This window comes from Falco biarmicus, chromosome Z (assembly GCF_023638135.1).
Source record: "Falco biarmicus isolate bFalBia1 chromosome Z, bFalBia1.pri, whole genome shotgun sequence".
NCBI lineage: Eukaryota > Metazoa > Chordata > Aves > Falconiformes > Falconidae > Falco > Falco biarmicus.
The window spans coordinates 36,740,920-36,768,575 of record NC_079311.1 but is presented as its reverse complement, the minus strand read 5'-3'; the positions used below and the strand labels follow the sequence as shown (position 1 = coordinate 36,768,575).

General features: G+C 39.2%; 1 protein-coding gene across 1 annotated transcript in view; it reads right to left on the bottom strand.

Annotated features, from left to right (window-relative positions):
* Window positions 1-7,914: 7,914 nt before the first annotated feature.
* Window positions 7,915-27,656, bottom strand: part of CDC42SE2 (CDC42 small effector 2) — an 84,476-nt gene continuing 64,734 nt past the window's right edge. Inside the window, exons 5-7 of the mRNA XM_056324269.1 lie at window positions 14,870-14,971; window positions 10,296-10,413; window positions 7,915-9,851 (exon numbers count right to left, since the gene is read on the bottom strand). Coding sequence (XP_056180244.1) covers window positions 10,315-10,413; window positions 14,870-14,971 — 201 coding nt within the window. The 3' untranslated portion in view covers window positions 7,915-9,851; window positions 10,296-10,314. The remainder of the gene's footprint in view (window positions 9,852-10,295; window positions 10,414-14,869; window positions 14,972-27,656) is intronic.

Sequence of the window (27,656 nt, the reverse complement as noted above, 5' to 3'; positions counted from 1 at the left end):
CAAAGTGTCTGTTATACCCTGTGTGCTTGTGCACCTCATGAGAAAGCTCTGAAGTGACCTTTCAATAAGTGTTACTGACTGAAGTGAGGACAAGGCCTGGGATGTCCCTCCTTTGATGCAATGCTACAAAAGTGAAATGTGGTGCTGCTGTTATCCTTTAGAGGATGTTAGCCCCCAAGCAAATAGCAAAGCACTGCTAATGACACTTCAAGAGCATTCTAGAAGATGTTTAGGAGTACCTTTCCTATGTTTGTTATCTCATGCCTCACTTAAATTCATTAGCTCCTGCTGCATATTCCTGATAATCCATTTAAAAGTGGCTATGATGCCATTTTTGATGGGACGATTAAGACTGACCTCAGGTGGGAAACAACCAACATCAGTAGCACATAAAGTCTTCAGAAATAGTTTTCAGAAGCCCCAAACCATAAGAAGTATATAGTGAAGTAATAAAAATGCAGATGATGTGGTGTACCAGAAATGTACAGAGGAAAAAGCAAGGCCTGAACCATGCAAATGTGTTCTTAGTTTTGTAAAATACTTTTAATGCTTTGCAGACCTCTGCTTCTGGATCCTCTTGGCCTGATTAGAAAATGCCATTGTCATTTGCAGGTTCATTTATGGTCAGGGGATTGGACTGTAGGATTCTCAACTGGAAAACAGTCCAGTGTGCTGTGAAACTGGCTTTACCTGGGAACACCAAGCTATCATCTAAAACAGCTGCCCATCTAGGGAGGCCAGTGCCCACTTTCCAATTATCGAAATATTTATTGCAAATTTTTAAGTGTTTTATAATGTGAACAACATGATCGCTAGTTTTGTGGAGTGGGGGTAGTTTATGGGACTTATGGCAGGGTTTAATGGACAGCACTGTGGAAACATCTTTACTTAGAGAGGAGCTTAAATTTAGAGGGCGTGCCAGTCCCAGGAGGATTTTTCTTCATGGATGTGGATAGCTTTCCCACTGAGGAAAGCTATCCAAATCAGCAGCTGCTCATATTTGATCACAGTTTTCCAAGCAGTGACAGCAGTGATGAGTGTATTGATGATAACTGGCTCCAGTCACCCTCCCATTAGCTGCCTGGGCTGGCATGTTCCTGGTGAATGAGAGCAGTGGGGAGAAGGGAAACTTGTCTTTGCACAGTTAACCAAGTGCCCTTACTTAGAGAAGCTGATTTGAGAAGGATTTTCTTAATTCAGTGCAATATTATGCAAATTTGCATTTAGGAAGGTAGCAGCACTGCCCAGGAATAGGATGCAAACACCCTGTTCAGTCTGGGGTGAGGCCGGGGCTGTGGGGAGCAGGGTGGCTGCCGCCTTCCCGCATGTCTGAGTGAGCCCGGCCGTGGCAGACCCCGCTGGCCCACCAGAGAGCTGGCCTTACCTGCTGGCGGCTGCGACGCCTGCAAGCACTGAGGAAAACAGCTGCCAGTCCCTTGTGCCAGGCAGCTTTGGCACTGTGGGTCAGGAGAAAAAGTCTGTCCTGTCAGTGCTGTACTGGCCTCCGCATTGCTGCTGGATGGGTATTGGAAGCGCGGCAGAGGAGGCAGGTGGATGCACTGCACAGCTCTGAAGTGCCTTGTGCCTCCAAAGCTGTTGGACACGCATTTTTAGAGAAGAAATCATTATGTCTCATTATAGCGTATATATGTGGGACAATGTGGGCCACTGTATCTGTGTAGGTCAGAAGAGTTTAATTTTTTTGCTTTAAGTGTTTGGGTATGCAAGTGTGTCTTAAGAGCCTGAAAAGCATATTTAAAATTGTTTTAGTAAGCAGTCACCTTGATGCGACTTCGCAGTTCTAGGTCTTACAAAGCTGTTGCATTAGCCACAGCATTTCCTTCTGTCATGTATTTCCAGTGTTCTGGTTGTGATTCAGAGAATGAGTTCTAACCAACACATGGCATGGCAACTTAATACCCATCCAAGGACTGGGCACGGTGCATTTTGGCAGTCTCTGAGGAAAATAGCATCTGTGCAATTGTGGATACTTGTAAACAGATAGAAGTGGGTGGTTCTAGTCAGTAAAAAGAAATACTGGGACTTGGACCTGTAGCAGCAATACCATCCTGATGTTGTCCAGCTCCAGCAAATGAATTTGGAAACAGACTTCTGAATGTTTTTTTAAAAGATGTGGAGCTGCATGGGCATCCATTGCACCATCCTATATATGTTCACATTAAGAAAAATAGTTTGAATTTAATATAGACTTTGACAATATTCAGAGTCTAATTTCCCAGCTCTGTTCTCTCTGCAGCCCTGTTCCCCTGGGCTGCTCCTACCCTGCCTGTTATTGTGGATCCTGCTTATGCCCGATGGAAACCAAATGATTGCTGCAACTTACAGAAAGAGTAATTTGCGTGGCACTTACTACCTAAAACAGTGAAAAATGAACAAGCCTTGCCACACTGGGCTCTGTTTTTGTGGCTGTCGCCAACAGCTCCTTCTTGAAAAGAGCACCATGGGGAATTGGCCTGGGTACAGTGCTTGGACACCTATCAAAGATTACCCTCCCCCCCCCCCCTATCTTCCTTTCTTTTCACTCACCCACTGTCAGTATCTGCCCTCCCAACAGTTCTCCATCTTTCCAAATCCAGAATGTTGCTCGTTGAAATGTGAATGTTGATTCCTTATTTCCTATTTCTACCTTCTGAAATGTTTTTCTCCATTATGAACTTGAATCAAAATGCTGCACGACGCCCCCAGATCTGTGCATTATCTCTGCTGCTTAATGCATATGCCATACACGAGACAACTGTTACTGCTCCAGTAGGTGAAATTATGACAAGTGGAAAAAGCTGTGGGCTGCCATGTACATTAGCGTTAACTACCTGGAAAGTGTACCCTTCTCCAAGGATTATGATTCTTTGCTTGTTTTATTGCTACTGTAAAGGTGATTTCCTAAGGAAAACTCTTTCAGAATAGCCATTTCCAAAGTGTTGCCACATTTCATGAAATCTGAGGACTCCCAAATAAATCAATTCAAAGTAATACTCTTCTTCCGCTTAAAGGTGATGTTTTAAGAACTGGCCTTGCATGACAGCCTACTTCACACATTTGGTGAAAGATCCTGATGAATGATAGCAGGTGAAAAAGATAAACCCAGCTCCTGTGTGGCGCATGAGGCTCCTCACACCATTGCTGTATCCTATCAACAGGAGTCACTCATCTGAGTTTCCCACCAGGAAATGCACAAATGCAAAATATGGTTGTATTGCCTAGCAGACATTTCAAATCAATTATTACCTACAAAGGCTGATGGAATGGTGAGAGATTTAGAAAACAAATCAAAAGCCAACAGCTCCTTCATGGCACTGAAGGCATGGCATGGGCGAAACAAAGCACATTCCTGGAAAACAGCTGCCCTTGACTCTGACATGCAGAGCACTGGTAGAAGACCAGCACTCCCTGAATGCTGACATCAATATATGAAGCTTTCTTACTGCTTAGCATTTTGAGGAAAAATTACATGTATCCATAGTGGGTGTCTCACTGTTTCACGCTGAAACAATTTCCTACCCTCAAAGTCACTGTTGGACTGATAAAACTTACAATGACTCTTGCATATATACCAACACCTTCTTGAACTGTTGGCAAATCAGTTAGCTAATTTCAGTGTTGTCTACCAGATATCCAGCCCCGCTCTGTGCATGTGTCTTGGCATACCAAAAGTGTGCTCTACTACAAGTCAAGTCCAAAAGTGAAGAATTCAACTTGAAAGAACTGATAAACCAACCATAACACTCTACTTTTATTTTCTGCTAACAGGTTCTGTTACTATCTTATGTCTAAAACCAGATAATCACATTTTTTGGTAAAAATATATACAAAAGAGATAAATTTGGCTGTAGACAATCCATGCCATGAAAAACTCCCACAAATGCTTAAATAGCTGTTGTGAAAAATGAATGTGCCTTTTGCATGACAGCTCAATCATTCATAAATGTGGTTATACCATTCTGCATTGTATTTAAGTAAGCAAGCTTGGTATTCAGTAAATTATTGCCAACTCCACAGCAGTCTAGTGTTTTCTGGGCTTAGTAGGAAACCTGCCTGAAGTCTGAACTCATCATTTCTATTAGCTTGTGTGAAGGCAGAAAGTCATGTTTTGTGTAGTGGTGATAGAAGGAATTCGCACTGATGGCAGAAATTAATTGTATTGCCTAAGGTTGGTTGACTCCTGGTGATGATGCAGTTGCCATTTGGCAATGTGTTCAACATCCTCTGCGCCTGTAAACCAAACAGAATAACTTGGGCGAAGCTGGTGAGCCCTATACGTGGAAAGAGAGCTCCCAAAAAGTGGAAGTAGCTTTTCAGTAGACATATTCACAGCCCCAGCTGCGGCTAAGCTTTGTCACTAGGCTGAAGGTTCTGTGGTGTTTGTTTGTTTTTTTAATTCAGAAAGCTTGATGCTTTTCCACAGCCAGGTTAAGCTGTCAATGTTCCCCATGACAGATTATTTCTGATCCTGTGCCACTCCCTCCCATGCTTACTCTGGATAAGCACTATGAAACTGATCCAGACTAAAACTAACCAATTTGGCCAAAACCTAACCTTTACTGTAGGTCAGAACCCAACAGTCAGCTGAGCAGTCAAATCAGTGTCAGTGCCAGCACAGACTGTGAGAGTATGTAGATGGAACCAGTCCCAATCAGTTTTACTGGAATGCTTTTGAAGTACTTATACTAATCATTGGCAGAGCCAGCACATCATTTTCAGTATAAGCTTTGATGTCACAGTCACTATGTATGGATCTACAGTCAGGACTTCATCATTATTATTTGAGATGCCAAAAACGATTAAATATTTGTCAATTTCTTCATTGAGCAGTGCACATTTTAAAATAATTTATAGCCAATTTAACAATGTTAAATGATGAGATACACATGTATGAGCACTTTGCTTCATGTCAATAATATAGTGAAAGTAAATGGGTTTACTTCTTCTCAAATACTGAAGAGTACATGCAATTCTTCTCCATTACATAAACTTTTAAAGTATGCTTACCAAAATACTGTCTTAATATCTGCCATTATTGCATAAGGTAGGACATCCATCAAAAGTGAGAAGGATTGTTTTGTCTGGTCACCTGTTTTGTTGATTTCCAAGGAACCTAGCCAGAGCTATACATTCACAGTTGTAATTCAAGAAACATGGCTTGCACTTAGAGAGCGTTATTCGCTCAAGTTCACAGTAACTTTCAGTGATGCTGGCTTGTTGTGTCTATGCACACAGATCACTCCTAACCACCTAACAGCAAATACTGAAAGAACCATCTAACATTTACCTACTACTCTGATGCACAGAATTTAGCCAGCAGGAAATGGTTAAATTTTTGTTACGTCTCATTCTGCAGACTCTTGCTCACTGCTTGGCAATTCCCTCACTCAGCATCTCTTAGCTTCCCAGTGGCACACATTGCATTTGCCACCAGTCTCAGGTGGGTGAACTTCTTCAGAAATAAGGTAGTGCTGTGCTGATTATAATTTTTACATCTTCTTACTGTTAGTAGAATACTTCAATAGGGAAGTTGTAGCCTGTGGCTACATGTTTTTATAGACTTAATATGAAAGAAGCCTCAAACTCTCATCCCAAATACTGAATGTGTAACGTCTTTTACCCTGAAAGTGTTTTGTGTCCTAACATAACGGTTTGTGCTTATGGAATTGTATTATACCACTAAATCTGCAGTTTAGTCCAGATTTTATCATTCGATCATGTTAACAACTGTTTTCAAGGAATAAGAAAATGTTAAAGAGTAAACAGTGTATAATGTAATAATAATATGCATAATTATGCATAGTCTTCTGTGATTCTCTGTGATCATAGGAAAAAGGAAGAGGGAATAAGGAATGGGAATTTTACTGTTGAAAGTCAAATAAGTGCAATATTCCCAAACTGCAAAATCCAGGATCACAATCAGTGTGAAATCCTCACCAAAAGCTTTTGATCTGTGGGATTGTGTACTGATGACAAACAGCCAAAGGAGGAATGTGAAATAATCCAAGGAACTAACAGGGCTAATGGAACAGACATACTGACCCTCATAAGGCTAACATAGTGACCACGAAGAGTCAATGTTGTGGAACTAGGGTAAGAAAAAATTTGCAGACCCACTAATTGCCAAGACGAACTACCTGAAAGTAACAAATCCTCATTATGATGTAATAGTAAAAGTAACTCCCCCGAAGCAGAAACTGTAGAAGGGTACCCCTCTCCACCCCCTGCCACCTCTGAAGCAGTTTTGTATATGATATTATGTAAAGAGCTATAGCTAATGACATTGTAAACCTCCTAAACCCAGAAAAAGGTGTGCTAGCTTTGTGGATTTACCACCTAGCACCATCTCTGTACAGAGATGAAATAAACAAATACCTCGACTCTTATGTGTTGATCAGCTTTTGCACACTGGGTGAAAAACCCTGATTTTGGGACAACAGTACTACTCAGAGGTCTTCTATTAAACTGTTTTCACAAATATAAAAACTTAATAAATTTTCTTTCATAACCACTATACTGCTTACTGCTAGTTTCAGAAGGGGATGTAGTACTTTTTAATTTTTTTACGGCATATACAGAGACAGTATAATCAATTAGTGAAATCTTTCAAGTGGCATGCATAGAGATCTTCATAGAAGGTGGAGATCAGGAAATACAATGAAGTGCTGAAGAGATACAGAATCTTTACAAAGCTCAGACCCCACTTTCTGTTCTCCAGGAAGGGGCCCTATTTCCATACAAACACACAAAACAGGAACAGACTTTGAAAATCAATACTGTAGTTAATTAACTCTTCCCTCTGCATCCCCCCTCCCGCCCCCAAACAAAGGACAAGGAATACTGGAATCAGAATGTGTTGTGATGGTACATGCACTGTACTCTGCAAGAATGTGTCAGGTAGACAGGGCAAAATTTCCAAACAACTTCATTTTCTGGATTTGAAGGTTGGGTGGGTTTTTTGGTGTATCATATCATGGCAGAGTACAGTGCTGCCTGGGACCAAGACTAAATTCAGAGACTTGGTTGCTAATGCAGCACCTTCTCACTCAAAAATTAAAAAAAGTACAAAAGGGATGAACTGACTCATACATCTGCTTTAGGCAGCTAAACAGAATAAAGACTAAGCGTAAACAAGCTGGCTCCTTCTTTAAGAGGTCAAAAACCTTTATTTTTATAGATGGTTATATTAAAATGTCAGCTCTTGAAGACACACCTTTGTAGACAGTACTAAGCTTCTAGAACCTCAACAATTAAAGAAAGGAACCCTCTAGTTGATCAATATGTCATGGCTTTATCTTGATCTTTCTTTCCCTTTAGAACTCTTTTTTCCTCAACTGGCAATTTCAAGAACATGCCATGAGCTGAAGAATTCATTATCAGTCTTCAAAACAATTTAGCATGAAGTTTAAAGTAGCAAATTAGTACTTAAGGAATTAACTTTGAGAATGTCAAATATAAAACTTAATTCAGTGAAATACAAAGTAGACAATACTATGCTTTGCAGGTATATTCAAAGCAGATGTGCATATCACAATGACTAGTTGTATGATTAAGTCTTCTACTGATCACCACAGTAATCTGCCTCACAATCAAGAAAGTAACACACATACCCCAGCTGCAGTCAAAAAGAAAGAAATCCTGTATGTGAAGGTTTCCAATGTATTTTTTAAGAAGTCTTCCCTTGAAGACCCTTGCAGAATACACTACATCAATGCAAAAAATCTGCCCATAAAATTATGGTTTAATCCACTCGGCAAGGGTCAAGTGGCATGAAAAAAAATCAAGCCAGCAAATTACTTATTGACACTAATAGGTTACTCGGATAATTTTCACCACAGATTTGTCTGTAGGCTGCAAGTGTTTTTCTAATGCAAATGTAATTTATGTAAAAGAAAAAAAAGGTAGGCCACCAACTGAAAGAAAACATTTATTGAACCAAAGTCAATACTCTCCTTTAATATCTACAAGCCAACACTGAACTGACTTTGAGAATGAACACAATGTACAAAAGAATTATGTCTGTTATAAAAATATGTCAATTCTTTATTTCCTGGATATTGAGCTGAAAACATTTTGACAAGTGCAAGATAGGTTTGGCAAGTAAATTTAGGCTGCTATTACCAATGACAAAGTTCAAATAATTTTGTAATCATAGTATACCTAAGACTCATTGATAAAGTGGTATTGGAAATGCTGACCTCTAAAAAGAAAAGTATCACTGCACTGCCATGTGTTTATGCACCCAGACAATTGAACATCTTGATCTTCTGTTGTCATGAATGAATACTTTCATCAGTGAAGGCTTTCCAACCTAATCTGAGCTATTCAACCAGATAACTGACACCTACACCACTGGAATACAATTTAGGGAAGGCAAACTACCTCCATGGCCCTGCATTTTGTGTGGTGTTTGCAAACTGAGAGCACAGGTAGGTTCATACATGTTTAAATCAACCTGACAGCTGTTGCAATTTGAAATCAGGGAAAGGATGGAAAAATAATAAAGAATCATTTGACAGCAATCTATATTTATGAACACATGTGTATAAAAATGGATCCGACTAGGCTCAGTTATGCCTTATTTATTTGGGTGGGTTTTTTTTCCACGTAAAAATTTAACTCAACCAGGACTCAAATCATTGACTTCTCTCAAACCACTAACAAGAAGGAAAAAAGGGACCATTTACAGAGATAATCTGAAAACAGCAATATTAAAATACAATTTCACAATGTGTGAAAGAAACATGCTTTGGAACCTGAGCAAAAGGCATTTTACTGACTTAGTAAAAAGTCACCCTGTATGTTGTTTTCATTGGCATCTGTTCTGCCAGATTAGTATGTTGCTCTTAGCAACTTCCATGGCCCCTAAATATTTAGTACACAGAAACTGCAAACTACTTGGAGAGGTCTACTAAACTTTTCAGCTAATATTGCAGGCAGTCTGACATGCTGCTACTGGAAATGACCATACAGCCTAAAATTAAGAAAAACTGTAGAAAGAAAAAGAAGCAGCGAAACATGATATTTTCTTTTTTAAATAGACTAAAGCGCTTCCACAACACTTAGATACGGTCTACATTGGTTTACAGTCTCAAGATCAGCTCTTCCAAAATAAATATACTGAACATTTACAACAAATGCCTCATGAATGCAAGCTTTCTCTTTATTATTTCAAGACCAGTTGGATAAAAACTAAAATAAAGACATAACTCTGAAGCAGCTAAGTTACAAGTCCTTCAGAAACAGGCATGACTTGGTGCTACAGCAAAATATTTCAGCAGTCTTGCAGTAAGCTATTTTTTATTTTTTTTCTAGCACCAAGTGGGCCACCATACAAAGCAACCTCACAAAGCATGCGGTCATCTACTCTGCTGATTTTGTATGAAATAATCATTTGTGCTTGCAGGTCCCAGACCTTTCAAAAACGCATATAAACAAAAGACGATTGAAAACACTAATGGAATGGAAACTCACTCATTTCTAAATCAACTTGAGTGGAGAAAAGATTTAAAGACTAAGAAGCAACAGAATGCTGTGCATTAGTATTTGTGAGGGATGAGGGATGCTAAGGTTGGTGCTTTAATTTGCGTTAAAACAAAAAAAAAAGCTAAACCCAATCCTAAACAGCTCTATGTCCATGATACTGATAGAGGCCAATGTGTGCATGCCACTGAAAGGCACGGTTGGACCAATCTGATAAATGGCATCATCAGAGCAGAACAGCAACTTTGCACTGGAGTAATCACAAAGGGTGAACAATAAGCCATCACTTCTCTTGTCATGAGCACAGAAAGCAGTCACCAAGGCAAAAGAGGGGACACAGGAAAGAAGACAAAGGAACTCACATAAACCTGGAAGACAGAAAACACACATTAAACTGAGTTTTGAACATTTTGAGTGATCATTTTCCTACTGTAACATTGCTAGTCATTGTTTTAACACCATATATATTATGCCCAAATGGACAGAACTGTTGAAAAAATGGTACCCTAACCATATCATAAAATTCTTCTAAAGTTTGTTATACAACTGATTTTACTTGCAAACATTTATATTTAAGATGATATTGTCGGCAAAACAGGCTTATGGACAGACTGATGCAGTCAGGACAATCTCTTGTTTGTTGTGTAAAAAACACCAATATGCTTAGACGATACTGAATTTTTTACTCAGAAATACCTTTTAAAATTTGGCATCATAAAGATATGGCTATTTATAGGGAGCTAATCATGAAGTAGTATGACTGTTCTTCCTCCTACTCTCACAGCGCGTAAAAAGCAGAGCACAATACTTACGGGAAAGTTTTCCCCAAGGTTATCCCGCCTTTGTATCTACAAGCTGCATCTGAACATTTGCAGACATGCCACCTCCATAGCCTCCCTTGGACTGCATTTGGTTCTGAATTGAGCTGACCTGGAGACAGAAGGGAAAGAGGAGCAGAGTAAACAAGAAAGGCAGTTAGTGAGCTATGGTGTCTTCTTGCTTCCAGTTTTATTTCTTGTTTAGGTTTGGTTTGTAAGTGCTCCTTTACCACTCCTTTACTTTTGCATGAGGATGTGTAGTGCAGGCTGGCTGCAATTTTCACTCCTCCAGGCAGCTTAGCAGGAGAGCTGGAAGAACTGGTGTTGAGGCAGAAGTTTTTCCCCTCTCGCAAAGAAAACTGGCTGATTCAGGCTTTCACTGACCTGTCTGATTACTCAAAAAATTAATTTTCATCGAACCTCTTACTGGTATCCAACTCCACTGCATCTGGCAGGCCACAGTTTATCCTGTTATATGGAAAATATTTTTTGCCAACTACGATAAGGGAGAGAAGTTGACACTATTATGTTAAAATATAATCGATAACTTAAAAAATATCTGCATAGTATCTGCACTGTACGGCCAGCTTCAGATAACTAAAAAAGGGCTTTTACAACCAACAAGGAGGTTTTGGTTTGTGGAAGGTTTCTGTTTATCTATTCACTTAACAGCATATGCTGCTTTCCTTAATTGCTACTATTCCTTTAAACACCGGGCACTTATTGTTTAAATCATACTCAATCTATCAACTTCCCTGGAAATGGCTTATTTGAAGGTATTTTTAGCCTGATGCAAACAAATACATAAACCACCACCCCGCAAGACATATGCATTCCTCTATGCATTTCACTGCCTTTATGAACAAAAAGGAAGGGAATCCACAGTCAGTTCTTTCTTGCTTGTGTTGCCCGAGTGAAAATAATCATCTCCATGGGCCTGTGGGAAGAAAGCTCCAACTTTAAAGGTATATAGTGACCACAATAGAACGTATTCAAGGCTGCAGCTTCTGAAATTGAACTTGCAGCAAAGCTTATGCCTGCAGGGCACCACTTGCAATTATTAAATGTATGCTCCTTCAGAGAGACCTCAAAACATCACTAGAAAGCTGTATTAAAACAGCACTGAAGAAATATTTCCAAGGAGCTTGCATGATTATTTCCCTGTCTACAAAGACAAAAGAAGTATATTCTTCTCCACAGCAAAGCAAAACACATGCACACACATAAAATGAATGAGCACAAGTAATTCTTACACAGTTTCTCAAACCAATGTGAAAAAAGAAAGCCTGTTTTAGGATTTTTGCCTTCAACAGTATGGCATATTGCAGCACCGTGCAAAAGATCTGATTTTTATGTATTTAAGCATTTTCTGTCTTGGTGTTTTGCTCAAATAAGTCATACAGTTGCAGCAAAACAACGTTATATGCACATTTTTCTTCAGGAAAAAGTGTTCAGAGCCCACACTCTAGTGGGTCTGACATCAGAAACTACAAACTCTGTAAGAAAGTGTGGATAAGTGCAACCACATTCACAGGGTGGTGTTTAAGATTCTTTACATGTCACCAATCTGGTTGTCACCTTCACCAAGCATCCTCTGTTGCTCATTTGAACAAAAGGAGTTTGAACTTAATCTTTTTTTTTTCCCTCAGAAAATAATTAATCTACATGTAAATGTATTCACAAGAACTACTTGAGGATAGTATTAATTCCAGCTGAATGAACCCTACCTTTAGCAAAAAAGAGCTAGAAAAAGATCTCCAGGCCATGTCATTTTCAGCCTGGCAACTTGCCTACATGACTTCAGAATTTTGGAGAACAGCAAATCAATGCAAACTGCAAAGCTAAAGTGTAAATGTTTTATGTGTACTTCCTCTAAAGGTTAGAACAATTTCTCTGGTACTTGAGTCACATGCGATGTTTGTGTTAGTTGGTAAGGAACTATCAGCCTAAAATGCAGAGGCTGTTAAACCTAAAGCAAAGAGAATGCAGCAAATTAAACTTGACTGCATTAACAGTTCAGTGGCTGTTTTGTATACGAAAACATATAGGAAACATATAATGTTAAAAACACAGCAAAAAGGAGGTCTAAGAATTGTATGCTTATAAGGTGGTATTCTTTCTGAAGCATCCTCCTTTTGAGGCAGTCTGAGCTACAAGAACAAGCACCATGAAATGCAATTATTTTTTTTTTCTTTCCCCAAAGATGCCATTACCTTCCTTTGATAATACATAACAGTAAGGTTCTCTCATGTCTAATTTAGATAGGATAAGGATGTAAAGACTTTGGAAGGGGAAGAGGATTACACCAATTAAAGATCATACAATCTGCTGTGCTGTTTATCTTTCTCATTAATTTCCTTCCTCCCTTTTCTTTCCCTCCCTTTTAGAATTAGGAAATAGCACCAATGGTCCTTGAGAAAGAAAACAAGGGAAAACTAAAAAAAGGACAGAATACATGAAATCAAAGACTGAACTGAGTAATATGAAGCAGCAGAAGAAAGTGAGAGATTTCACCATAGAATCTCAATGTAAAATAAGAAAGAAAGTGACAGGAATGAGAAAGAAGCAGTGCATAGAGGGCTCCTATTGTTTAAATGTACCTGTAACAAAGAAGCAAGGTGCTCTACAGAGAAGGCAACCAGAAAAGCAAAATATTTCAGTAGTCGGAAAACTACTGTACTTGGAATCATAATGAAGAACAATGCTAATGAAAAAAGCACAGGGCAGATAGTGGACAAAGAACCAAATTTATATGGGAAAAGATAATGAAATTGTAGGAAGCCCTCCTAAGGTATTTAGAAGAGAGATGGCACAAGGAGGTTCACGAAGGAGTGTAATGCCCATACTGTAAAGGAAACTAAGCAGCAGAAAAACATGCGGAGGTTAACAACATAATCTTGAAACTTACACCAAGAAGAATGAACAAGGAGACTGGACGTAATATTACCACAGTAAAACCACAGAAGAAGCAGGAAACTAAGCAGTGTGAAAATGTAGAGATTTGTGCTTCTGAAGAGAGAGCGGGGAAAAAAGCATTATTTTTTGCATACAGATCTTTTCTATCTGGGGTCAGAAAAATCACTGACCACTGACAGAGCACATGATCCAAATGAAAAAATGTGTGTGTAAGACAGAGAGAGCACCAGTTATGAGCATTCAAAATGAAAAAGTCTATGTACAAAGACAATAATAATTACCTACTATCTGAAGATGAACAGGATATTATGCAAGGGAAAGATGAGGGCAAGCAGGGGGAAGGTTTCAGGTTAAAGAACAAAGCTTCAGGCAATCACCACAAACCTCATATGAGGCAGCTCAGCTGTGAGAATGAGAAAGATTCTCACAGGAGGGACAACAAATATTTAATTTAAAGCAAAAAGTCATTTATTATTTCAATATATAATGGCTTTAAATTTTAATGAATATATTGCATTAAATAAGTAATTAGCTTTAACTGCATTTTGTGAAGCTGAAGCTGTGTTTGTCAATTTAACTTGCTTACAGATGTTTTAGTACAAATCACTTCCAATCCATTGCACTGTTTCTGGGAAAATGTAGTAGATTGTCATGTCATTTTTCTAGCTTTGCCCTTCCCCAATATGTACTGAATTACAAAAGTTTTTGTACGATCTCAATAAACTATAAAGTAGTTGAAACTACAAATGACCTCATTAAAACTGTCTCTTTCCTTTACAGCTCTGCTCTCTATTCTGATACCTCTGACAGAAACAGTTCTTCTCCTGTGTCAAGAATTATTTTTCATTGTTTTAATCTCAAAACATTTTTTTCCTCTTAAAAGGCTTATTAAAGGTCAAGAAGTATTTTTCATCATTATCTACATACAACCCTTTTCTAGATTGCATATTACTGACCTTAAACACAGACTGACATTTCACATAAATATGAAGCTGTACAAAAGAAATCTATTCTCATAAGCTGATTTTCAGTATCCATCTTAGCCTGTTTTTCACTTTGAGAGAGACAAAAATATTTATTGCTCCTATCAGCTACAGGAAGCCACAAAACCTTGCCTCACTGTTGCTTGCTGTAGAAATAATTCATACTGCAAATAGGACTACACTGTGTAGAAAGGCCTCAATAAGAATACCCAAGAATATTTGTGTGCACATAAAAACAAAGTAAATTAAAGTTTTACATGAACTATACCTAAAATAGTTTAAAGCATTTAAGGTTAGAAATCTAGTCAGTTACAAGACACTTTTAAAAGTTTTCTCTAAAATACTCCAGTATATTTTCAAATACACCTCTGCTTTTGTTCATACGTGCCATTAGAATGATTTTTTTTGAAAAGTATTCTACACGTAGCCTGTACAATTTATACAGAATCTACTATGTATTGTCAATAAATATAGGAATTTAAAAAATTATATTCCATAATTTGCATGTAAGTGTTTAGGATTTAGAATGAAGACGCTAACAGGTTGTTCTTCAGTTTTAAGGAGATTCATTCTTCCAGTTGAAAGACTCATTGCTTCAGCCCCAATATATATGTACAGTGTTCCTGTAGTCTTTCTAAGACAAAATATTCTTCATCCACTCATGCTTACCGAATTCATTCCACTGAATAGGTCTCCTGATCCTACATGAGCTGTGTGAACAAAGTTTGTTGGCTCCCCAATCATGCTTCGGTCAATTCGCCGTCGTCTTTTCTGAAAGGAAGGTAAAGAAATCATCTAACAGAGTTATTGAAAAGATAAAAACTTATGTGTCATAAATGTAAAAGTTAACTGTCCATAGAATATTTCATACACTGTAAGATATTTTTATAGAGTCAAAAAGCAGAGTCCAAATTCCCAGGTTAACTAAGATATTGGTAATACTGTCCTTTGGTTTTACTTGCAGGATCTATAGCAGATCACTAGACCAGCACTGACACTAATCCTAACATTTAGGCCAACAAAACATTTCTAAATAACCTTACTACATTCTAAATAACCTTACTACAGTCCATGGTTTATTAAGCAGTATTTGCAATGTTTCATACAGTAGCTTCTGCCTATATTTGTATCTAAATCATGAGTGACAGATCACGTTTGCGGTTTAGTCCTTCAAGAATTAAGGATTGAAGAGCTTTAGTATAGTCTATGAAACCACTAACTTACAGAATTTCTGATTTGCATGCGTGGGAACTTATGTCATGGCAATACACTTCACGGTGATGTTCAGAACAGTGCCTTGAGTTTTGATTGGGGTTAGTCACAGACATATCTTTACTGAACCCCGTATACTCAGATAAATTCCAGCCTGCATAGCTGCAGAGTGTGAGCTGAAGGGGTGCAGTGTGATAGTAAGGCAGGATGCCAGATTAGGGACTCTTGGTTCCTGTGCCATGAGACAGAAGGGAAGAATTCCTTAACCTCTGCCTCCCTTTCTTCACTCACAGCTTCATTTTTTATTAATGTAAGAACATGCAAACGAAAAATTGGAGGCAGTAAGGACTTCTTCTAATTGAAGCTGCTTTGACTGCCTGCCTCCAGCTAAGCATTGCATCTAAAGGAATAAAACAAGAAAACCCATCGTCATTTCTTAGGCCAGAACCTGGGAGCTTACACAGAGCAAACAATGCAGTGTTCAGTCACTGTATGCCTGTATCCTGTATTTGAAAAAAAATATATCAAAAAAACAAAAAACCCAACACAAAACACCAACCCCCCCAAAACCCCCCAACAAACCCAGAAATAGCCATTAAGCACAGTGTGAATATCTCAATCTAAGTTTCATCGTACAAAATACAGTGTAGTACCTAAGAAACTACTTGAGCTCAATTAAAACCTTCCCATCATCTTAAAGTCCACTCGGTCTCATTTTTAAAGGGACCTCCATTCCTAATCTGTAATGAGATCGTAAAACCACCCAGACTCAAGACATGAAGGTACGTGCCTCACAAGTGGGCTAGCTGCTACTGAAACACAGCTACAGATTAAATCTTTTATGAATCAGAGCACACGACTGTAAGAATACAACATGGGGTTTAGCCAGCAAGTACAAAATACATGTAATCCTTTCCTGTACCTTTTCCCTATTACTAAAACCAGATTTTAGTAGATTTCAGTACCTTACTGCACATAAGTAGCTGGGGTGAGAGGAAATACATAAAACACTCCCAGAGAAACAGCAAAACAAAATGACCCAATTTATGCCAAAACTATTAGTGAATTCTCTACTCCCAACAAATTTGACAAGATCAACCACATAAAATCATCATAGCTACAAACACATCTTAATGTAGTTTGAGAGCTTTCAGATAAAATATTTATGGAAATTAACAGAGATGTCTCAATTACAGAAAACATTACTAGAGTTCACAGAGCCATAAAGAGCCACAACAGAATCTATTACCATGTCCCACCAATGCATTAATATTTCGATATGGAAGTCAAGCTTATACATACAGCTTACGATTTCTTAAGACTTGCATTAAATCAGCTAGTAAAGCATATGTGACTAACTTCTGGGGAGAGACCCCAGACCAGGTTTATGTTTCCATTGTAGTAACTACTCATCTGACATATTCAGGACAAGGAGTATCCCCACTAGCTGTGAAGAGTATTTTACATGCATGTTGTTGTGTTTATGCTATATAGCATTGTGATATGCTGTGACTGACACAGAAAGAAGCAGTGGAGAGCTGTATGAAACACACTGCTCCAATTAAAACATTTTAAATTGTTCCAGGTCTGGAGAGTGGAAACTGCCACTCTCCCCCATTTAAAAAAATAAAAACCAGAGTCAGATTAATTTGTATGTCTAAACAAGACATCTGTGATTTCTTGGGTTTAGTAGAGTTTGGAAATGCAGGGTTTTGATGCAGAGAAAATGGAGACAATTTCAAAGCTTTTGAAATTTTTTGTTTATTTGTTTTGCAAACAACCAAACTCTTTCTTTGGCCAACTCAACTTACTTTCCTCCTTTACTTGTTGCTAAGATCGCTGGCATGCCAGTAACAGAATTACCATGCTGGTTCTTGTGAACAACTGAAAATGGTTTTCTGCTAATTACTAGTCACTCAGTAACCACTAGTTGAAGTGAAACACCATCAAACCCTGTTTCTTATCTTAAGCAACTTTCTAATCAGAAGCCCTGGCATGAGCCCACTAATGTGATCTCCCTGAAGCAATGGAACAGCATTTAAATGCTCTCCTGTATTAAGACCACAAAGCAGTTCACTCTAAAAGCACATAAAACATATTTTGCTGCAAAAGCACTCAGCTTGCATCGTGAGTATGCTTTTGAAGCAACTTTGCCAGTCCCCCTTTACCATGCTTCAATTTTAATTTCAGGGTAATCTTGGAGTGTACAAATTAGACTTCTTTTGGATGAATTGGGTAGACTAGCTGGTGCACTCCCACTGCTAATGGACATGGAGGCCAACAGACCAGGTAAGCCAGTCTAAAGCAGACCATGAAAGACATCTAATGCACATTATGCTTCCCCAATATCAACTGTTTTGCTTTACTACACAGCTGCTCTTACTAGGATGTGCCATTTCCATAGACGTAGCCTCAGCCAGAACAAAAATTACTAGTCAATTTGGGTGAAGGGAGCACTGTAGAAAGTGACCTCTTTTCAGGGAATGTAATACAAGAGACAGGAGTAGGGGAGCATGCCTGGAAAGGTTACAAAGCTTTTACAGATGACGCCATAAACATTAGCTTTGCCAGGAATTTATTGTGAGGTTGTATTTTCTGAGGTCTGGTACCTGTAGCAAGACATACAATACCATTGTTCTGTAAACAATAAGAATTAACACAGATCGATTCTTCAGTAAATTTAGTATATTTGATTTGAAAGAAGCTGAGAAGCAGCAAATTCATCTCTTCCATAGGAAGAAATGAATTGTACAATTATGCCCATTTCCCTCTGGGCATCACGTGTACCTTTCCATGCCCGTTTGTAGTGCAAGTCATGTGCCTGACCCGACAGTGCCCATTGAAAATGAATTCCCGCTAGTTTTCACCCATGCCCCAAACTCCACTTGATAACATACCTTAAAGAATTAGCCTTAGAACATATATACAGCACTAACCATTGTAGTAATGAGATCTGACTATAAAGGTGGTCATCTATGAAACAACTGCATGTCTATGATGCTAGTGCAAAGGACTTCAACGTACACACACCTGAATATTTATACCATCTAAAAGTTTGTTTTAAAGATGTTTCTGATGGACACGTACATGTCCCAACTCTGGCAGCCTAACTGCAATGAGACCCTATGTCCTGTATCTGTGTTTCGTGTGGGTGTTTTCTTAGCAGAGGGGAAGCAGAAGAAAGCTCATGTTATAATTAAGCTAACTTGTCTGCTATCTTTCCTGTTAGTTTGGGTCAAGTAACTGAAACATTTGATATCAATGGGCAAAAAAAGTTTTAAATCTGAATTGTAGTATTCAACTTTTGCCACCCCAACCCCCTTCCTTGTACCGTGCCACTTCCCCCTTTACTCAGGGAGCAAGAGGTGGCACAAAGTACAACAAAGGTGAGATGAGAAGAAAAGACCTGTAAAGGGATCCTGGAAGTAGAACATGAAATGTCATCATTTAATAGCTTTACTCAGTTTGTCCCCTTGACAAAAATCTGCAGAATTTGGACTGCAATGTACATACCAGGTAATCTTTATGCCACAAAAAGAATAAATAATTTTTAAATGGAAGTTGAAAAGATACAGCTTGGTGTGTTAAATGTTTGGCAGGAATGGAAGCAGCCTGAGGACCCATCTCAGCAGCTTTGCTTTGAACATACACAATGAAACTGGATCACATTTCAGTTACCATAGTAATGAATTAAAGATCTGATGTCTCTTTTATTCTTAATCTGCAAGTGATGCTTTGCACCCACACAGAGTAGCATCTCTTTTGAAGTACAAGATCAGAATTCAGAACGCCACCAAGAGCTGCATCACACAGAAATTATTTTAAACCTTCAAGTTTCTTGAATCTTTTGATAAACATTCTAAAACTTGTTTAAAACTATTAAACTAATTATACCATGTATTCAACCTGCCCTTCAGCAAAGCCACAAGCATTTTACTGAAACACTGTTTTCACAGTTCAAACTACTACTTACTGCAAGAAATTCAAAACTGTAACTTGTTTCTTTAAACAAACAACTACTTAAGATGGGTCCAGAGGCACGTAGAATTTCCTCTTTATTCTCCTCTATTTTTGGCTTGCAGGGAAGAAGTGATCTTCTTTGACTCTCCAAATTTTGTGCAGAGGCTGGGCTGCGCTTCTCTAGCTCAAGCCACTTCAGAGTGATGGCAACAGTTCTGAATTAGACAATTTCTCTGCCTACATATCTGTCCACATATATAAAAAAAATAAAAGTTGTGGAAATTTTTCTCCTTTGCACAGTTATGCATCCCTCTCTGTCCTTTGTGACAGGCCCTTTCAAAAAAAAAAAAAACCAAAACCAAAACAACAAAAAACCACACAAACAAAAACCAAAAAAAACCCTACCAAAAACAAAAAGGCAGAGTAACATCAAGGTCTCAAATATATTTGGGTGATGTTACTTAGATCCTAGCAAGCTGGTAATTGCTTTTCTGGAAGCTGCTAAAAGCAGAAGTCACAAGTGAAGCCAGAGAACCATACAAAGGTATCCCAAAGTCAAGTACCAACCTACGTATGCTGTAGATCAAAAGCAAAGAAAACTGCTGTTTACCCAGCAGAAAACCACATTCTGCTAAATCTAAACCATATTTTTTTCAGATATTTGCTGAACACATTATCCTAAAACCAAGCCTGAGTGAAATATAAGTGACACACAGCAATTCAAAGGGCCCTACAACACAAAAGCCTGCATGGATTTAACCTGCAGAAGGCTCCACCTCAGCCCTGGTCAGCCCTCAAATGGAAGTAGCACTGTGGGTGCAGATGAGGAACGTGCTTTCAAAGCATAAAGCAATACATGGTGGAAACTGAAGAAATTCAGAGGGCACAGTAAGTTACTGCCATATTGTGAACATGTAGATTTTCTGAAAACAATGCTTCTTTATTAAAATTCCCACATATGGCACTTTTCTCCTACCACCTACCATTTAATTTATCTCCACTCTACACACAAAAAAACCTGCCAACTCTTTTCCCCACACGACAATGCTCTTTACTCAGCTATACGTGTCCTGTTGTCCTGGCTTTTTATATCTTAGGATCTCAGTCACGTGAACTGTAAGAAACCAGGCAACAGAACACCTGCAGCCCTCAGTGTGAGCCTCCTACAGGGAACAGAGCTCATCTACACTGGAAACAAACTGGTGGCACGGGCAGACTGGAACTTCGCACCTCACGTTGAGAATAACATTCTGGTATTCAAGTCAACAGGTGGCTAATCTCTGTTTTGATCATTGTTCTCTAAATCTAACACAGATACAGTTCCTTTTCTATTGAGAAGAACATGTGATTATTATTTATTAATATTACCACAAGGCAAGGATAACACTTTCCTACTGCTGACTTTGTAACATTTACCAAGTTACAAGTGGCACTTTTCATGACCGTGTTCCATATACATTTTGTCTTATTTTATATGCAGTAATAATATCTTTGTGTGTTACATAACAATATATATGAATCTATTGTATATTGCATTTCAAGGCATTTTCCCATCACTTCATATTTATCTGTGTTCAAAAAAAATGTAGGGCACAGCAAACTAAATTAGAAAGGAAATAGCATGCTGGTCTGATCTATTTAGCCTAATCTTGTGCAACATATTTCCAACCAGATACAAATCAATATTAAGTGATCCATATATAAAATGGCATGTGATACACCTTCCTTTTTTTGACACGATTCTTTTTGTCTTTCATTTTAACTGTCTGTATAAGAGGAACTTTGATTCAAATTTTTCCTTATTCCCCAAGACACTCTCTGTTATTTTTTGTGACATATTATTTTGGCTTCTCCGTTGTTTCAATACAAAATTTATAAGCTTGACACAAAGACTCAAATGCAGAAAATCTAGGAAGTGACATTTATTGAGACATAATCTCCACGCTTTATAGTTTCCCTTCCTGAATAAAATGATGAGAAACATCTTTTGCATTTTAACTTCAAAACTGCCTTGATATATAATCAGGGAAAACTAAAACACCATGCTTTGGCACCTCATCTGATGCAGAGTAAATGCATCAACTTCCTAGGGTTCATTTTCCAGTCTTGTATCAGTCTCTTCTCTAATTTTTCCTCTTTTTTTTTCTTTTTCTTTTTTTTTTAAAAAAGGATTCTTTAAAAGGATTACAGATCGTGTAAATCAAGGTATTAATAATATTCCACATTTAAGTGGGTTATTGCACCAGCATTTCAGGCTCCAGTGGGCCCCATTCACCTGCCAGCCTTGCCTTCATCAAGTCCACAACACTTACTGCTGGCTTGTGGGCTCAGTAATCTAGCTAATCTTAAATGATTACTGTCATAAAACAGGCTTATCTCTCTTGGCAAGAAGATAACTAAAGAACATTTAATTCTCCTCTGAAGCCCAGTTCAAGACTTAACAAATCTACTAACCCTACTGGGAAGCTCTCCCTGTTGAACAGAAAAGTGAATTATCCATCTGGATGCTATAGAACTGCTTTGCAGAATGAGTTCTTGTAGTCAGAGAATGACCACTTACATTTATTACCTCCAAAAATTTTGCTCTTTTCAAAGCAGAAAGATGACAGTGTTCATAAAGATTAGAAAGTTACACAGCTTTTAAACCTGTCTCTACAACATGAGGGTCAGTTTTTCAGACTGCACAGTCACTGCTATGTCAGTCATTAAAATGCCATCAATAAGTAAGAAGCACTTCACTGTCTTTTGCAAGCTTAACTATTAAATAACAGGAAGAAAACCTGAACATAATGAAGTATATAACTTTTAGCCACATCATCTACTCCTTGCCACACTAAAAAATGCAGAGTTAACACCTCTTTCCATACTAAAACAACAAATCCCAAACTCTCCCTAGTGGAGCCACTGAGACTGCTCTTATGATAAGGGAATATGGTCTTGGTTCTCTCCTGGACCTGCCTGGCGCATGTATTTTTTATGATTAGGAGCTAGTCTGCTCATACATCCTGTATGTATGCACTGTCATACACGCTGTATACATGCACTACCAAGACAGTGATAGGTATGTGATTTGCTAACTTTTTTTTTGTAATAGGAACTATCATATCTATATGGAGGCTCACAGCTATTTTATCTGATCTTATTTCACAAATAACCCTCAAACAGCAACCCTTTTTTGGAGAACTTCTGTTACCATTCATTCTAGCATCAATTTCAAGCTAACCCAATGCAAAAAGCAAGCTCTTTTAATCTGCTAATTTTTCTCTCCAGGATCTTCGCCACCAATCAAGACAGAGGTTTCATAAATTTTCCCTGAGGACACAGTGACCTATTAAACTTCTCAGTGATAGAAGTCTCTGTTGAAATCAAGCTGTTTGCTAGCTTTGTATTCAAGAAGTCAGCTGAAACTTCAAAAGCAGTGCCGGCGAAAAATTAAACCAAGATAGAAATCTACAGAAAGGATTTAATCAAAGACGAGATAGCCACCACAAGACTGGGGATTTTGATGGTTACAGGAGAAAATGGAAGAGGGAAAACACCCTTCATTTTATTTTCCCTCTTCAATCCTTCCTACTTTTTATATCTGCTCTGAAAAGAGCACCAGCAGCAAATGAGTCCCTGTGCAGTGCTGCACACAGCTGATCCTGCACACACCAACACACAGGAAGAATGTGTTCCTCAGAACTGGAAGTATCAGATCACCCTGTAGAGGTGGCTCTCTGCCCTCCCACGTACATGCTGTTCCGCTCCCAAAATAGTCTGATGTGCACAGAATGGCCGTCTGTCTCTCAAGACAAGTCGTGGTCTGAGTGACGTGTCTTGGTTACCAGCATTGGCCCATCAAAATTACCAAAAAAGGTCTTAAAGAGCATCTTTCAGCAAACCCTACATAAAGGGGCTGCAGGGGCAAGGGTGTCCCTGGCATTTGGTTTTGTGCATTTTGTGCTTGTGATGCATTTCTCCATGCTTTCCTCCCTAATTAGGAACCTAGGGATTCATGTAAAAAACAACAAGAGGCATGTACATGTATAAAGCTGAAATGCTAATTCACTCCCATCTCTAGCAACTGGATCGTTATGCAGCAACTTAGTACTGTGAAACCAATGGCTGGATGTGTAGGATCATCCTATAGCCAATGCGATATTTTTCAAGAAGAAAAGACTGCACTCTTCCTAAACGTGTCCTTGAATATTGCAGTCCTCCCAAGTTTTTTTTCAGCTTTAAAGCTATAAACTTACACACTGCCAGTTTGAACATTTATACAATCTGCAAGTACTATACAAGAGTTTATGAAATTAAACAGACATCATTCACAGTAATGTTAAAATTCCAATCAGGCAGGTGCACATGTTTAAAGTTTTAACACTTAATTTAATTTCTGAACCATAAAGTGACACTGACTACGGTGAAGTGCAGGAGACCACATACTCTCTGAAGAAGCAAGGATGAAGAACTAGACCAGGGGTCCTCAAACTTTTTAACCAGGGGGCCGGCGCGGATATGCAGTGGCAGGCAGCCATCTGCGGCTGCTTGGTTTCCCCCCCCAACCCCCAGCTGGGGGGTCTGTAAATACCGGGGGCCGGACTGAGGACCGTGGGGGGCCGTATGTGGCCTGCCAGCCGTAGTTTGAGGACCCCTGAACTACACCTTCACATTTCAAATGCCTGATGTCAAAAGGTCTGCCATACAGAAGAAATGCACAGAAGCACAACTACGACAATATGCAAGATGAATTAAAACGCTACCCAACCCCTCCAAACCACCATATTTCAGTGACAGGTTTATTTTAAACCAGCAACACGTGGTATCTAAGCCCACATGATGTTCTGACCAGCACTATGACCTTCATCTACTGCGAACCACCAAAGCTGCTACCATTACCAACACATATTTCTCAGTCCCTCCTTTACATGGGCAGTTTCTAGCAGATTGGTTGAAGAGTCTTGATTAGGGATCTTACAAACTATCACTTCATCAGAACAGAAGCAGGAGTTTCACACCAGCTCTTCAACAACAGAAGTAGCACACTTCAGCACACTCAGCTTTCATCAAGTTTTTAAAAAATCCAGAATGCTACCTGAATTCTCTAGCGAAAGGAGAGTTAGGAAATTAAGGCAAAGAATTGAAAAGAGGTAAGTTTTAAAATTACGTAAGCTGCTGTAATTAGCATCTAATAAGTTGATTAGCAAGTGTACACCGATTGAGCCCTTGGGCAAAAATCACATGGTGCTTGCTGACTGACTCAAGTGGCAAAAAAAGAATGAGAAAATCTAATTGCTTTCTGGACTCCTGAGCAAAGGAACTAGCAGTTCCATTTATATTTAGAAAGAGACAAAAGTAAAGTGAAAATAAAAGAATCTGAAATGGCAGAAAAACTGACCTCTTCAAATCTTACAGCCTGATCTTAAGTTCAAATTCACCTATTTTGTAAATGAATACCTCAAACTGCATTGCATACTGTTATTTCAAACAGTTCCTTTGGTTTTAGCAAATTCAGCACCTTCTTGAATTTTTTGAAGTGTATGCTTTTTGATGTGTTTTACACAATATTCCATTATATTATGATGATAACAGTCATCACATGACAAAACCTTGGCCTATGTTTTCTAAATAAACAGGAAAATTTGCCAGACGAGGTCAAAGGATTCTGAAAGACAATAGGTCTTTCAAGAAATGGGTTTAGCTCAGACATTAAAGGGATTTCTTTTTTTTTCATTCCAGATGCTTAAATCAACTTTAAGTCACACAGTAAATCAGAATCCATTCCTTGGTATAGCTAGTAAGTACTGTCCTTTTCAAAATGCGCATTAGCACAATTTTAAGACTTTTACAACTTGTAACTTGGCTGTCACATTATACTGTGACCTAACTTCTCTTTCTTGTAAGTTTATTTTCATTACTTTTGGTGTGTAATGCCTCATTAACATAACTTAAAAAACAAAACAGTCACCTAAGATTGCAACACTGGTTTATCTACTATAGTAACCATACTTCTTTAATGTCTAGAGAGATCATGCAGTCTGATTGTAGAGTAGGCAATTCATCAATGATAAGGACAGCACAGCTGATGAACAAGTCTGTGATACTTGTTTATGGTATCGCAGCAAACATCAGAACTTAGCACTTACCATACACTCTTTTTCTTATAGTTGCCAAGCTAGGTAACTTCCAAGATGTTAGCTGTTGCTTGGATCAAGTGCTTATTGCCAGCCCACACAGCTGGAAACACAGTTTATCGCTGCACCTTTTAGAGTGAATCCAGAGCTGTGACACAGGTAAGGGACAAAAACTCTGCCACACATGTTATAGAAGAAAAGACTGAAAGACTCTGTTCACCCTTATGAAGGGTCATCTGCCTCTGATCTTAACTGTCTTCTACTGCCTAACAGAAGAGTATAGAAGACAGACAGACTTGGAGGTGCACAGTGATAGTATGAGAAGCTACAACCTGAAGGGGCAACATAGAAAATCCTCATTAAATTAAAAAAAAAAAATGTTACGTAGAGGTGGACAAACATAAGGCTAAGAACCCAATGAACCTGAATGTCCATCCTGGGATATCCCCAGAACACAACTGACATGGCCCTGCAAAACCCAGTCTAGTTGGTTGTGTTTTGAGTTGGTATGTGGCTCTAGATGGCATCCAGAGGTCTCGTCACCTAGATTATGTTCCAAGTCTCTAACTTCAGCTGGTGGTGATAAGGAATTGGCTGGATGTTTGCACTCAAAGAGTTGTGCTCAATGGCTCAATGTCCAAGTGAAGACTGGCCATGAGTGGTGTTCCTCAGGGGTCTGTACTGAGTCCGATGCTGTTCAACATCTTTGTCAATGACATGGACAGTGGGATCAAGTGCACCCTCAGCAGGTTTGCTGACAATACCAAGCTGTGTGGTGCGGTCAGCATGCTGGAGGGAAGGGATGCCATCCAGAGGCACCTTGACAGGCTTGAGAGGCGGGCCCAAGTGAACCTCATGAAGTTCAATGATGCCAAGTGTAAGGTTCTGCACCTGGGTCAGGGCAACCACCAGTATCAATACAAGCTGGCCAGAGAATGGCTTGTGAGCAGCCCTGAGGAGAAGGACTTGGCGGTGCTGGTGGATGAAAAGCCCAACATGACCTGGCAATGTGTGCTTGCAGTCCAGAAAGCCAACCGAATCCCAGGCTGCACCAAAAGCAATGTGACCAGGAGGTCAGGGGAGGTGATTCTCCCCCTCTGTTCTGCTCTCATGAGGTCCCAACCGGAGTACTGTGTTCAGGTCTGGAGCCCCCAGCATAAAAAGGACATGGACTTGTTGGAGCGAGGCCAGAGCAAGGCCACAGAGACAATCAGAGGGATGAAGCACCCCTCCTATGAGGACAGGCTGAGGGAGTTGGGGTTGTTTGGCCTGGAGAAGAGAAAGCTCTGGGGAGACCTTCTAGCAGCCTCCCAGTACCTAAAGAGGGCCTACAAGAAAGCTGGAGAGGTACTTTTACAAGGGCCTGTAACGATAGGACAAGGGGTAATGGTTTTAAATTGAAAGAGGGTAGATTTAGATTATATATTAGGAAGAAGTTCTTCACTATGAGGGTGGTGAGACACTGGAACAGGTTGCCCAGAGAAGCTGTGGATGCCCCACCCCTGGAAGTGTTCAAGGGCAGGCTGCATGGGGCTTTGAGCAACCTGGTCCAGTGGAAGGTGTCCCTGCCCATGGCAGCCGGGGTGGATCTAGATGATCTTTAAGGTCCCTTCCAACCCGAACTATTCTAGGATTCTCTGATGAAGAACACCACAGAGCAGGCTGGAATTGACTTTGCTGTAACACAGATGCGGTATACTCTCCCCAGTGATCAAATGTATAATGTTAGAAGATACAGATTAAAAAAATGATATACAGATACCTCACAATACAAACTTTTGGAAATTTCTAGTAACTTCTTAAAAACCAGCAAATCCCAAAGTCCTGATAAAAGCTCAACATGATGTAGTTTGCAGTGTGTTGTTGTTCCTTTTGCTTACTGACCTTTTCCAACAAGAACACAGGAAATACTTGAAAGGTCATCTGGCATGATGAGACCTGTATTACTCTAGAGGACGTGTGTCAGGATTACAACATGTAGCCCCTCCTGCTCAGCCAAATGAATGTGACACCACCCCCCCCCTCCCAGCTACAACACAAACAAAAGCTTTGGACGTTCTTAAATACACTGTGTATTGAAATTCTTTTGCTAAGAAATTATAATTTCATGCTCACAAATCTTGTAGTAAGACTTCCTAGAGCTAGCTGGCTAACAGCTGGTTTTTTGT